Consider the following 15,364-nt stretch of genomic DNA (forward strand, 5'->3'; position numbering starts at 1 on the left):
TCATTTCCCAAATGAGTCAGTCAGAGGAGGCTGAGTGTCCACCAGGACATAGTCTAAGGCCACAAGCCCCCGTGTTCCATGTGAAAAGACGAAAACCAGTACAAAAAGAACAAGGCGGACCCTCAAAATTTTCCTGGCCACCTCACCACCTCCTGGACTACTGGCTGGATGCAGACAAGAAGGAGGGATATGAGGGGCCCAGGAGGTTCCTCTAGTTGACTGGCAAAGGGAAGCTGGTCAGTGGGGAGGAAAAGCCAGGAGCAAGACGGAGTGGGCATTCCCGTGCGCCGCAGAATGGCATCACCGCTGCCCTGGCTGTACATTATTTTATGGTAAGATCATTTTTTTCCTGGTCTTTTTCTCTCTAGCTGAGAGGAAAGAGAAGGCACACACGCACCCTGGGTGACTTCTATACCGAATCCCGAAAAGCCTGGGTGGGTAGCATGTAGTCGTGGTGGGGAAGGCGAGGTGATTGAACAGTGTGTTTTCTCTGCGGCTGGGAGTGAGGATCGCTGCATGTCTACTCACAGGGTAGAGAACACCCTAGGGAAGCTTGAAGATGAAGGAAACTTCTATCCAGAGAACATCAGTCGGATCCTGGACAACTTGCTGGAAGGCTATGACAATCGGCTCAGGCCAGGATTTGGAGGTGAGAGACACCCTTTAGTAGACCAGGCACCTGGACTCTCCTTCCCCCTGACTGCCATCGCAAGGCCCAGAGGCCTCAGAAGGGAAACTGAGTGGGAAAGTGCGGGGGGTCCTTGAGATGGGCCACACGTATGTTCCCATCTGGTCTCTGCCCCTCCTCAAGTAGTGACCTTATATGCGAGTTATTTGAACTCTGTGAGCCTCGGTTTCCTCAACGGTAGTGGGAGTGCGTGAACACTGCTTGCTTCACAGAGTTGAGTGAATGGTGAATTATATTCTCTGAGTAATACAATGTTTTTTTTTAAGCATTTGTCCCATTAAAGTCATCAATACATTAGTTACTGTTATAATTTTTATTAGAGCGCTAACCTACTTCTCCTCTTTCCCTTAATGCCCCAAATTGACCATATTAAAAAAAATTGACCATATTAAATCCAAAATAAGGCAACTGGTGTAAATTTTCAGAGGTGGAAAAACTCAAGGACCCCCTACTGGGATTGCTTTAGGATGGGCTACAGATTCTGGCCATGAAAAGGTGCTTTGTTGTAGCATCATTCAATTCCTTCGACATCACTGGGGATAACTGCCCCCATCTTTCTGGGCTAATTGCAGGTGCTGTCACTGAAGTCAAAACAGACATCTATGTGACCAGTTTTGGGCCCGTGTCGGATGTGGAGATGGTGAGTGAGCGCTGTGTGAAGAGGGTAACTTACTCAGGGGGAGAGGGCCACGTCCCAGTTCTGACGACGGTGGGCATAGTCACCGGGCACCATAACTCGGTAGGGGAACCCAGGGTGGGAGGTCTCGGCCATGGGAGCAGATGGCTGCTTCATCTCCCCTCTGGACGGCTCTGCTGGAGCACTTCAATCTGACGGGTTTTGTAGGACGATATCCTCTCTTCTGTCCACATGCCCCGCACTGATTCTTCCCTAAAGAGAAAAGATTTCCTCATCTTTATGAAGTCCTAGTAAATGTCTGAAGTAGCCAAAAAAACAAAAAAAAAAACCCATAAAGGTGCCATGTAAGAGTATATTAAGAATGTCTATGAAACTTAAGGCATAGAATTTTTTTGGCAGCACATCGTTTTCAGTATATTTAATTAAAAGAGTAAAGGGAGTGATTTGGAAAGGCTAATGCATTTCACCTTTTACGTTGTGAATAGACCAGTGGGTGTTCTGAGGACTCTGCTCCAGGTACAGATGGCTGTGGGTTCATAGAAGGATATTTATAGTAAGTGGCGATGAAAACCTGAACTAGCCTTCTAGAACAAAGTATATCATAAATGCTTTCACAGTTCTTAGGTAGCATTTTCCCCTAAAGGTAAAGTATAAATGCTAAAACTGAAATAAACATAACTTCTTAGAGAAGTACCTCATTACATTTTATTAGGGAAATTCTAATTTGGGATAAAAAGTTTGTAGAGACTTTTTCATGGTCTGATCTTTTGAGTTGAAAAGAATAAAGGAAGAAGGAAAGAGAAAAAAGGGAGAAGTAAAAGAGGAAAAGAAAGAGGAAAAGTAAAAAGAAAGATAATAAGGCAGAGAAAGAGACAGGGAGGAGGACTTTAAGAGATAAATATCTTAAGACTCTTCATAACCAGAATCCTCAATTATTTTACTATTATATGTGTCATTTGAATACTAATTCATCCAAGTATAAATAACCACAACCATATTCTGATGTATTATTTGAAATATGGGGATACTTGGAATTTTATTTTATGAATTTGTTTCCTTTTTATTTGTATAATCGAGACTTGGTATAGCTTGGATAATGACCATACCAATATATTGTGTCAAATTATATTTTAAAGATATAATCACCACTTATAGTAACAGGCCTCACAAAAGAACATGTAAAGTAGGTAAAGCAATTATTGGCACTATTTTTATAGAGTTATGTTGATATCTACCCTTACTTTTGCAATGAACCTTATCATCATTCTTAATATTTTTGATGTTATTTCATAAAAGCCACAAATTAAAACTCATGATGATTATTAGGCATACTTGAATGATGCTCTTTTTGAGTGTTCATGGAAACATTTACTGTAATGTTCTCTGAGGACAATATAAAATACCTATGATGTATACCCCGGGTATGCTCACCTGGTGAAGTTCATCTTGGAACTTTACTAAATGGTATTGTGATACCTGGGGCCACCTCTGGTGGTGAACAGGTTGCTAAGGGGAAGGTTTAGACTAACTAATGGTAAGGAGAGCAACACAGAACCTGGACTGTAAGGATTTTAATATTTTTCTCCTAAATTAAGCATTGGGGAATTGATAGGTTGATAGATGGAGAGCTGGCTGGCAAAAAGAAGTATGGGGGGGACAGTCAGGGTTAAGAAGGGGAGTTTGCATCACACAGCGCTATCTTTAAAAACAATACAAACTTTTAGGTTGAGATGAATTAAGACTTTATTGAAACTACAGCTTTCCTGACAGGTTATTGTCATGAAAACTTGCTGTATTCGTTAAGTTTTTAGGAATGACACAGAAAAGTTAGGGAATAAGCCATTCTTAATAAACCAGCTCCCCATACTGCATGAGTATCTCATTCTCTTTCAGGAGTACACCATGGACGTTTTCTTCCGCCAGACCTGGACTGATGAGAGACTGAAGTTCGGGGGCCCAACTGAGATTCTGAGTTTGAATAACCTGATGGTCAGTAAAATCTGGACACCTGACACTTTTTTCAGGAATGGCAAAAAATCAATTGCTCACAACATGACAACTCCTAATAAACTCTTCCGAATAATGCAGAATGGGACCATTCTGTACACTATGAGGTAAGGTCTCCCCAGTTCTACTTCCTCCGCCCACCCAAATGAGCTGGCCATCACACTAATTCAGAATCATTTATTCCAATATCCCTAGGCTCACCATCAATGCTGACTGTCCTATGAAGCTGGTTAATTTTCCCATGGACGGGCATGCTTGCCCACTCAAGTTTGGGAGTTGTAAGTTACACAAAGCTTCTGAGAGTTCAATAACGCATTCAAAATACACGATTAGTTGGTTTTAATCAGAGCCCGGAAAGCAAAAGAGAAGTAATACTGCGGCATCCAAAGTGTGATTCCAGGAATATATTTACTTAATCGTATCTGTCACAGTCATAGGTTTTAGTTGTCTAGATGAAAGAAAAGCAGTGAAGAAAATTTATGTCTGCATTTTCTTTTTATATAGAAAAATATTTTCTTTGAATGAAAAAAAAAACCCACCACTAGTCAGATTCACTATTATGTTTAATTTGTTGCAAAATTTCAGATGCCTACCCTAAGAGTGAAATCATATATACATGGAAGAAAGGACCACTGTACTCAGTTGAAGTCCCAGAAGAATCTTCAAGCCTCCTCCAGTATGATCTAATTGGACAAACGGTATCTAGTGAGACAATTAAATCTAACACAGGTGAGAAGTTGACCAATACATGCATGTAATCCTGCAAGGTGACTCTGGTGCGCACCTTTAAAATACCGATTTCTTTTTCCTCTGTGTCAGCCATTCTCAGATAAGCCCGATGTTTGGAAGTGATGAGTAGCTTTCCTTATATTGATTTTGCAACCGTGTGCACCTAAAGATTTGTGTCCCCTTGGAATGGAGACAGAGGGTACATGACACAAAGAGCCCCACCCAACACAATGAGCTGATGTGACCTAGCAACTGCTGATCAATGCCTTTGTCACATATTAAAATGCACCTTTGCTGATTGACCCCTAGCCCATGCTAATTTGAAGACCTGCGAGATTTATTCCCAGCTGTATTTTGCAACACACTGTCAACAGCAATAACATTGATATATGTGTCATCCAACAGGTGAATACGTAATAATGACAGTTTATTTCCACTTGCAAAGGAAGATGGGCTACTTCATGATACAGATATACACGCCTTGCATCATGACCGTCATTCTCTCCCAGGTGTCTTTCTGGATTAATAAGGAGTCTGTCCCTGCCAGAACGGTCTTTGGTATGCTTCGCTCTTTGGGCTCCATTCCCATTCATCCTCCAGCTCCCATGCCTTGGGCACTCAGGGAAAATATTCACACCAGTGCACTTTTTCAGTCCACAAAGGCAATAGACTCATATCTCATTCAGACACTTGCATCGTGTAAAGTGACCCTTATCGTATTGCAAGTTGTGTAGTGAATCAACAAAAAAATGTGTCTCAGCGAGAATTGTGGCTGGTTTCCTGTGACTTTCGTATGTCCCGTTTAAGAAGGTTTTAAAAAAATCTTCATTTGATTTTTTATAACCAAGAAAAAGCATAAACGTAAAATCTGACATGTAAATCCATCAAAACAAAGGCTGTTATTGAACTCGCTACCACATAACTTGTATCTCACATTAATTTGGTTGAATCATAAAAAATGCTATTTTGTAGCATTTTTAACTATTTAACTAAAAATAGTTAAATATTACTCATTTCCCATGGTTCAGCCTAACTATTCAGTTCCATTTATGATGTATAGAACCACTATTAGTTTTGATGAAACAAAACAAGAAAAAGATGTAACAGAAAAATATTATCACCAACTGGACCCATTTTCTCTGAGTTTTCTTGATTGTGAATTGAGCAGTTCCCAGGGAAGACCTAAACGGAATTGAATCTCAGATGAATTTTGACTTTTTAATTTATTGTATTAAAGTAGGTTTCTTTCTGTAAATTATAAGAGAATATCTACATTATGATGTTGACCATATTCAAATTATATAAATTCCCCAAGTCATAATAATTCAAGACAGAAAACTGCTGGCAGGTAAAGGATGAAATTATTTTTTCATTAGTAAATATTTTACCTTAAAACCAAGGTGGGAATTTAAAAAAATTGAGGAACTGAATTTATGATTATTATCATACTTGATAAACTTCTTAAGTATAATGAAAGATATTATCAGCTATGACAATTGGTCACAAGTTCTAGGTTTTATTATTTTAGTGAGAATTTGCTTTAAGTTTTCTAAATAAGTAAGCAACTAGAGTTTTTCATGATTTGAATTTTACAATAGTTAAGTTAAAACACTTCCAAATATGTTTTGAATTATTACAATATACAGCTACCTATAGTAGGTACTAAGGATACAAAAATGATAATACCTATGAAAGTCATTGTGAACAACTATAAAGCAATAAAAGAATAGCAAAAATCACATTTGGAGAGTGTTTCATCCACGCCACCAACATTTCAGCTTATTTTTGCATTCCAAAGGTTAATACTGTACCTCTCATTTTTTTTTTCCATTTTAGGGATCACCACCGTTCTAACCATGACCACGCTAAGCATCAGCGCCCGGCATTCCTTGCCAAAAGTGTCTTATGCAACCGCCATGGACTGGTTCATAGCTGTTTGCTTTGCTTTCGTCTTCTCTGCTCTCATTGAGTTCGCAGCTGTCAACTACTTCACCAACCTTCAGACACAGAAGGCGAAAAGGAAGGAGCAGACTGCAACCTCACCCCCAGTGACAGTATCCAAAGCGACTGAGCGCTTGGAAGCTGAGATTGTCTTGGTAATTGTTTACTTTACTAAGCTAATGCACCATATAAGAAAAGGTAATGCAGACAGTGATCGCAAATAACTAGAGAGTCCAAAAGTACTATTACTTGACCATGAGTTACGTAAGCCTGGCCAACTTCTTTTCCAGATTCACAGGAAAAAGCCTGCAACAATCCTTCATTTATTTCTGCCCTAAACTTTCAGCATCCTCTTTCATCACCCTCACTGGTGCTGGCACATCCCAGGCTCTCAAAGACAAGCACATTCTGCTTAGCCTTTAGATGTTTGCTTTGAATGGGTTTGCTTAAACCAACCAGGGAGAACAAAGTAAAAAATTAAAAAAAGTTCTTAATGAGCCTTTGAGATTTCAGAGTCTGAAGGAAACAAACAGGGAATCCTAAGGAATGAACGATTTTTATTAAAAATCTGCTTGTTGGTTTATTTCATGAGGGTAAGATGTATTAGGTTCTATGAATGCTGGCTCATAAGCCAAGTTTTTGATTCATATGGAAAGATTTTCATGGCCATATTAATATATTCAAATGTGGATATAAATATGATTTTATTCAAAGACTTGTAATCAGTGAGAAATATCTATATGAATTAAGCTTTGACTTGCTGTGACTAAGCTCTGGTCCCTCAAGGTGTTTTGAATAAATAACAAATGGCGGCATTAATAATTCAAGGTAATACGTGTGCTCCCAAATTCCAATTTTACATATGAGTAAATTCTTCCAATCATTAAGCTGCAAACACTTTTATAATGGATTATAGAACTGACTGACAAGTATATATTTTTTCATAAACTCCAAACACAGTGGCTCTTGCAAAGAGGAATATTTTGCTCGGTAAAATTTAGTAATGCAGATACTTTAAACTGAAAATTTCCTTATACTTCATCAATTCTCATTAATTTCCAAATCATCAAACCACGTGCAGTCCAGCTAATTCTCAGTTAACTGCTGTGATAAAAAACTTTAAAGCAATCTGGATTTTACTTCTGAAATACTCAGGCATTTATTGGCTGAGAAATAATAAAAGTTTTCACTGAAACTTTTCTCTTTGATAAACTAAGAAACTTACTTGAGAATTTACATTTTATCCAAGGAATAAAATAAGGTTATTCCCATGATAAATGGAATGATACAATTTAAAGATATTTTTTCTTGGATTATCCCTTACTAATAAAGAAAAAAATGTCATATAGTGACCCAGTCTAATTACCTCACTTGCAAACCAAAAACAGAGCATCAGAGAGGAAAGTTAGGAATTACTAGTTGGTAGAAGAACTAGGAATTGATGTCAGAATTCTGATCTCCACAACTTTACAGAGGCCGTGCCCTCCCTGCAATACTGAGACACTAAATATTTTCAGAATGGAGCTGAGGTCATCTCCAAAATTCTTTCCTTGACTTAGTGATTTTTTTAAACATAGGTATGTTTTCAAAGGTCACAAATATATACATTTTGTAACAAAAAGTGTGTCAGTTGAAGATTCAGTCCTTGAAAATCACTTGTCTCAGAAAAAATAAATTTCAAATATTGTTGAGAATTATTTTGTTTGTAAAAACAAGTAATTATGTTACAAGCCGTCTGTATTTACATAGGTTTATAACTGACACATTGTCCAAAGGTTACATATTAACATACACCTATAAAGGGAAAATAATTTTTATCGGAATTCAATTTAACAGTTTGCTGCTTGAGAAATAGTAAAAATTAAAAGAGAAATTCATGAGACACAGGGTAAAAAAATAACTCCAATTACTTACTGGAGTTATTGATATGACAGAGAAGTAAAAAGAAAGACCAACCTCTTCATTTCAACTCTTATAAAATATATATTACTGATAGAAATAATATTTCAAATCCTTAGAAAAGTGAAGTTATTATTCCCTTAGTCTATTATTTTAGAGGTACAATTTATTAATAAGATATAATTCCAGATCTCAGGCCTTCATATAAACTACTTTTTGCAATTCTAAAATAGTAACACAATGAACAAGTCCTTTGAGAAGCTGGATAAAATACTGCATTTATATAATTTCAAAGTACTTGTTTGGCAAGTTCCCATTTTTCTAATGAAAAATATATTTGTAAACATGGATCAACTCAAAATACTTCAAGGCAATGAAAAGCAGAATTCCATTTCTGAAAACCTAGGTCAAAGTATAAAAAGAAAAAGAAAAATAATTAAACCTAACAATACAAATCTTGTAGATGTCAAAAATAAATACAGATGATTACATAGAACATTTCCATTTTATTTATTTGTGTCAAAACTTGGCCGTTTGCCTTATATAATGTAGAGAAACAGAAATTATACATTTGCAATTTTTATAACACAATGGTATATTATGATTGCTAGGTCATTTTTTCCTTTCAAATACCATGGCATTTAAAAATGCCTATTCAGTTGTAATCAAAATAACATTATTTGAGTAACTTGGACATTGGAATAGCAAGCCAATGGTGAAGCTGAAATAAAATAAGTGCTTGGATATTTTATGGGATTCTAAGTCATACATTTTAATAGACTCATTGCTTTTCAAAAGAAACTACTTCCAATGAGTGTGGAGAAAAGTTTATCACTGATTTTGACCTTACAATATAATAATGACAAGGAAACTCAGGCATTTGAAACTGGAAGGAACACCTAAAACTAAAATCTCAGAAGAGTTCTATAGACTACTTCATTATTTCTCTGTTTTTAAGGCACTTGGAACTAGAGACTTTATTTTTTTTAGGTTTCAAGAAGGAACTGTCCATAATTTCTTTTCTATTTATACAGTATTTTTCCTTATTGTTTTTATCTGGTATGTTGTCTTGGCCTTAAAGAGTTATTCCTGTCTCGATGTTTCAGAACTTGCGTCTGAGGTATGCTTATTCTGCATGTAAAACCAAGTTTGGACCTTGATCTGTTTTTTAATGCTTCACTAGCTTCCTTGTTACTTTAAAAATCAAAGCTCTCGTTACTTATTCCTAAAAGAACCCTCCCTCCCCGCCGACCCATCAACACATCCAATGTGGCTTTTCTTTTTCAGTGGAGGTATGGTATTCTCGGTAAATTATCTACAAAGTTGACCAAAATGTCATTGGTCAGGACAATAGTTATAGTGATTGTATTATCCACTCACTCATTTATTTTTCTTTTCACCTGACACCCATTTATCGAGTACTTGAGGGTTCATTGAATTTCTTAAGCACGTATGCGCCATACCCTTAGTAGAATGTTGAGGATAGATCAATGAGTAATATCGATGGGGCCTCTTCCCTCATGGAGCTTCTTCTTGAGCAGGAAGAGAGACAAAACAATGAGCTGTGACAATATGATGTGATAACGGCCACGTTCAGGTATGTGGCAGGCTGAGAGAGAGTAACGCACGGGCACCTAACTCAGACTGGAGCGGTCATCACTCCAAAGAAAGTGATGCCTAAACAGAGAACAGAAACACGAGCCGGGTCCTGCTCTAGAAGCACTAAGTCAGCTGCTAGAAACTTGGGAATAGAGAGGGAAACAGGACATAGGTCTTTTCCTGAACCCTCTTCAAGCCTGGAATGTCTGCTGGGCCATTGCCACATTGGCCCGACCTACACAGAGAGATATGAAGCACAGAGTACGGAGAGATTTACCTCTGAATATTGCCAAGATTTGTTTGAGTAATTCTAACATTACTCAGTAGAATTAAGGGTTGTAGTAAGACCATCAGAGACTGTGAGCCTCTAAAAGATCACAGTGCCCCTTCTCATGGCTGGGCCACTGTGACTTACAGAGAGGGTGGGGTGGGCTGGGTGAGGGGTGCAGATGGTCAGCTCCTTCCTCCTTCCAGCTCCCCGTATCTGCTATCAAATCCCCATCTAACATTCCATTCTTTCCCCTCCTTAGCACATGGACCCACCAGATCACTGCCAATAAGCTTCTTCTCTCTAGAAATTCTGGGTTCAGCTCGGTTTGTAAACCTTCCAGGTGTAGTATAAGTGCAAGATAATTTGACAGAGTACTTATTTCCTCCGTAGTGACAGACTAGTTTAAAATAATCTGATAGTTTACAATAATGTTAAACGCTAGGTGTTTTCAAAAAAACTCTGTTATAGGTTTGATGCCCCTGTTTGCTGGCTGTAGAAGCAGGTGCACCGTCAGGCCCTTGAGGAATGAATGCAGCCCTGGTACGAAACTGTCTCTTGGGAGGTAACCCCGCGCCCCCTCCTTTGCAATTTATCAGACTCACCGAACGTGATGTCAAAATTGCTTGAAGTATTTCCCAGGTGCCTTATCCCTGCATCAAATAATTGATTGTCATAAAGTCCAGTTTGATTCAAAGTACCTTTGCAATATGCTGTTAATTAAAACAAAGCTGTGCTCTAAAAATACCCAAAGCAGGATGGCACTCAGCAGCAGGGGAGCCCTGGAAAAATGCAAAACCACAGGTGTTCCACTCAAAACAATGACAGCCCCAAGCTGAGCCCTCATCTGGACTCCACAAAAGCCTATTTTACCATCAAGTGAAGCTGCTGAGCTTACAATGAACAGGAGGGCGGGGTCTGATGCAAACCTGTAGCTTGAACGGCTTGGGAAATTGGCTTTCTTTTTATTTCAGAAATTCAATGTGATCCTTTTAAATTGGCGTCCAGTCTCCTGCACTGTGAATTCCCATTATCCAGGAGCTGACGATCCAGCATGTATGTTAGCCAAGCTTCATGCATTTCCTTGAGCATATCTTATTTGCTGCCTGCTAGAAAGCCCTCCCATGACTGTTGGGCTGAGGGACAGTGGTAACTCTAACCAGTGATTCTCAGTGGGAGGTGGATTTCCCCCCAGAGGATCCTGGCGAGGTCTGGGTAGAGGGGACGGATGCTCCTCCGCATTCCGTGACGTACAGAACAGCCCCCCACAGCAAAGGTTTATCCTACTCGAAACGCCAATAGCTCTCTGGTTGAAAAACCATGCTGTAAATCGTAAAGCTGATGGGAAGAAACAATAATTGTTGAGCGTAAGCTTTGGAATCTGAGAGGGATTGAGTCTGACAATTATTACTTGTGTGCGCTTCCTGCTGAAGCCTTCATTTGTTCATCCCTAAAAATGATAATAACATTAGTACATCACAGTTTCCTTCTAGGAATAAGCAAAATAACACATGCAAAGTGTTGTGCAGTGCTTGCCAATAGTAAGCATTGAGATATGGTACCTATCACGTAGTGTAAAATAATATACTGAAATATAATGTAATATAATCATAAGAGCTTTTGTTCCCTTTTTTTGCCTGGCTACTGAAAGAATCTTGAAAAATGGTTAGATTTACACTCATTTTTGATCTACTGTGTGTTTATTAAGCATATACTATGTACCATGTGCTGGCTAGGCATTGTAAAGCACTTACACATGACAATAATATGCCCGCTCCCGTTACTGTCAGGGAAGGTGATCAGGCATAACAAAAATAATATTTACAAGGAAGTACGTTAGAATAGCTAAAAGAGTCATAGCAGCTAAGCAAGTGAAAAAGTGTACAAGGTGTGTGTGTGTATATATACAACATAGTCTTTCTCAAATTTTTAAGGAAAAGAAAAAATCACGTTAAAGACAGTAAGTTGAAGCTTAGGGAGAGTTGATGAATTTTGTGACATGTCTAAGTTGTACTGCAGCTGAGAAGTATATGCAACCTAGGGCTTTCTGACTCTCCAGTCGCTTGACTCTTATGCCACCCTCCACAGAGACGGGGAAACAAATGAGGAAAGGGGGAACCCTCCTGTAGGGAACCTTTAATTCCAGGCTAATAATGCCAATGTGCTTAAACTTTTCACAGTGCTTAGACCTGAATGATGTTGCTTAATGCTGGACAAGGAGTATTTGGCAACCTCATTTTAAGCCATTTCTGACACTGTGACAATGCTGAGATTGACAAGTAACTCCCCCCCAAATCTCTAAAAAGGAGAAAGAGATAAAACAACACTTTACATTTTTATGGCAGATTATGCTTTACCATCACTTTCTCACGTCAATAAACTTTTTTAATGTCTGCTCCCTTTTTTCCCTAAAAAAAAAAAGAAAGAAAAAAAACGCCACAGGGTTCTGACAGGCAATGTGTGATATTAAAAGCCAAGACAAATTTAGAAGGAAAACCTCTCTGAAGGCTTGCCCTCTTTCGACTCCATCATGATCCTTAGAAATTTCGCTAGAGTAAACTATTTTAATGTCCCATACATCTGGCAGGAGGATGCTTCTTGGAGAATGAAACAGTGACACATTTTGCTGTGTCAGGTGAAGAATAGATTTCATAACATATTTACTGAATGAGAATTCAAACTGGAATCTTAGAAACATGATAAAAGCTTTCTTTCGGACGACGGTGCTGTGCTGATTCTCTAAGAGAGGCAGCATGCATTAAGACCAAAGTGCCGCTCCTCTGGTCCTGTTCACGATCAATGTCTGCCCTTGATCGTGAACCCTGGGCTCTGGACACAGCAGTCCTTGCCTGTCAGATATTTTTAACAGGAAATCTCACTTATTTTCTGTCCCAGATCAGCAGACTGGTCCTTCTACTATTTTAAATTACCTCCTACCTCCAAGACCTGTCATTTATTTAGTTCTGTCCAGAGCGCCTAGCACAATACTAAGGCCATAGATAACGAAGATAGTCTTTGCTTGAAATTCACCATGGTCCTGACACATGAGACTTGACTTCACAGATTCATTTTTGCTTTGGGTGAAGAAAGAGATTTTCCCTAAAAGCACAGTGGGCTTGAATTTTCTACGATGACTATGATTATTTAGACAATCAAACAAATCAAACAGCAAAATTCAAGAGGCAGAATACAGAGAGAAGAGGCTCCTTGGGTTGTTGTTTCCTGCGGTCCAAATATCACTGCATCGGTGGGTCATTCTGCTCCTGTGGCTCAGCCAGCCCAGGGGAGGTGGCAGCCTTCCCCCGCCCCCACCCCATTTCTGCAGAGCTGCAGGCTGACGCCACAGGAGCCTGCCCATGTGAGTAACGCTCCCTGCCAGGCGACAAAGTGGTGACTGTGCTGCCAGGGAGGAGACGAGGAGGTTTTACAAGAGCAGGGTTGATGCGCAGCAGGTGTTTGAAGGAGAGACCCAGCAAGGACGGCCTGGCCACAAGGAGAGCGACGAACCCAGGGTGCAGTGAAGAAGAGAATCAGAGCAAGGCCACCCAGTCTTCAACCGTAAAGGCAATCAAAGGCAACCAGAGTCAGAGACTCTGCATGAGGCCTGGTGCTTTCGAGATGAGACAGTTTGGGGGATGAAGGAAGCTGTGCCACTGGGTGGCAGGGGGAGTGGGGGCAACGCTTTCCCCCAGCTGGGTCTTGGCTTTCTCACCTATCAATCCGTGTGCTAAGTGTCCCTTTCAGGACTAAAATTGATTATCTTATGATTTCAATGGAACAGAAAATTTAATGATAGAGAAGAGCATATAACAATTCTGAGGTTAGTAAATGAATCATTTTTTTGGTCACCGAAGATGGAGGGAAGCCAGTGGAGAATTTCTGAATAGGAAGCAGAATGTTCTCAATATAGAACTTCTGAGCTAAGAGGCAGTTGTACTTCAAGGGATCGATCGTCATCCTATTCAGTCTCAGGGTATTTATACTTTGTCTCTGGCTTTTAACGCACACGAGCACCTTCCTATATATTTCCTTAATCTCAGTGGTGCAAATTTATGAATGTGCAAAGATGGTGACGTAGGCTAGGAATGTAGTTAGGAGAATGATATCAATTAACTAGGCTGTTATTTTTATATGAACTAACATCGACATATTGCAAATTGAAATCCCCTCTCATTGGCCACACTCGCTGCCCTGCCGGTCTACCGTAACCAGGGGTGGATACGCTCTGTGCCCTGGCTCCTCTCCTCCTAATGGCACGACATGGTCTCTGGGAGGTGGAACATGCTCAGCATCAACTGCTAATGTATTAAATTACAGGATGTTGGATGAAAGCAAATCCATTAGAAAATTGTTTCGCTGCTTTCTTGGAAAAGTAGTACCATCAAAATACTATACAAATTTGCTGATATTTTGTCTCCCACAGTAGTTGTCAATACATATGATGAAAAAATGAATCTAAATAAGTGATGTCTATTCTTTACATAGGCTGACTATTTATGTCTTTTTCCCACAGCGTCCTGATTCCAGGTATCACCTGAAAAAAAGAATTACCTCCCTGACCCTACCAATAGTTCCACCTTCCGAGGCCAGCCATGTCCTCACCAGGGTTCCCGTCTTACCACCAACTCCTATCACTCCCCCGCCGCCGCTCTCTCCAGCCTTTGGAGGCACCAGCAAGATAGATCAGTACTCTCGGATTCTCTTCCCAGTCGCGTTTGCTGGATTCAACCTTGTATACTGGATAGTTTATCTTTCCAAAGACACAATGGAACTGAGCAGCAACGTTGAATAGCTTGCAGACAGGACACCCTGTCTTATATAAGTTCTCATTTTCTGAATTTTGTTTTAAAAAATAGCATTGAGACTTGTGTAGATGCTTTTTCAAATATGAAATCAAAATGGACAATCTGTAATGCAGAGCTTTCAGTAAGCAGGTATGAGCCAAAAAGTAATAATATTACTCCTCAAAATGGGGAGTTGAAGGTTGCAAAAATATATGACTTTGGATGGTGGGCACAAAATGCAATATACAGATCATGTATCATAGGAGTATATACTTGAAACCTATATGATCTTATTAACCAAGTCATCCCCGTGAAATTAATAAGATATGACTTTGATGTACATTACAGAGAAATTTTATAAGAAGATAAGAATGATTCAAGGTGAATTTGCCAATCTTTGTTCTTCCTTGTTCAATATTTTAAATGTCACTGTGAGTAGCATATACCGCAAAGCAGATAAAATAAGAAAGGCTGACAATTCCAAAGGTTGCCTTAAAATATATTTGTTTTGGCTTAGTTTTCAAAAGAGCAAATATAACTAGTGGGAATATTTATCAGTAGGTTACTACCAGCTTTCAGTGCCATTGCATTGAGCTTAGTCATTTGTTTTTAACCTTGCTGTGCTACTTTACCTCAATAAGGTATGGTGTTTATATACAGATGAATTATACATCGATTATAAATTATGTACATAGCTTTAGTTGGACTGCAATACAATGTTGCTTTATCTTGTTAAGCCTTCCTTTAAAAATAATATGTTCATTATAATTCCATGAAGTTATAGGAAAAAATAGTGATTAGAAGGTAGCCTT

The 15,364-nt window shown here is 39.1% G+C and overlaps 1 protein-coding gene across 1 annotated transcript; it reads left to right on the top strand.

Moving 5' to 3' along the window:
- The first annotated feature begins 294 nt into the window (after positions 1 to 294).
- On the top strand, positions 295 to 14,560 carry GABRA6 (gamma-aminobutyric acid type A receptor subunit alpha6). The gene is made up of 9 exons (XM_037042340.1): positions 295 to 332; positions 531 to 649; positions 1,261 to 1,328; positions 3,219 to 3,439; positions 3,528 to 3,610; positions 3,918 to 4,061; positions 4,467 to 4,619; positions 5,898 to 6,157; positions 14,282 to 14,560. The coding sequence occupies exons 1-9, from the start codon at positions 295 to 297 to the stop codon at positions 14,558 to 14,560; spliced, it is 1,365 nt and encodes a 454-aa protein (XP_036898235.1).
- The last annotated feature ends 804 nt before the right edge of the window (positions 14,561 to 15,364 follow it).

The sequence above is a fragment of the Sturnira hondurensis genome, unplaced genomic scaffold, assembly GCF_014824575.4.
Source record: "Sturnira hondurensis isolate 20B ecotype Veracruz unplaced genomic scaffold, ASM1482457v3 Scaffold0000022, whole genome shotgun sequence".
Lineage (NCBI taxonomy): Eukaryota > Metazoa > Chordata > Mammalia > Chiroptera > Phyllostomidae > Sturnira > Sturnira hondurensis.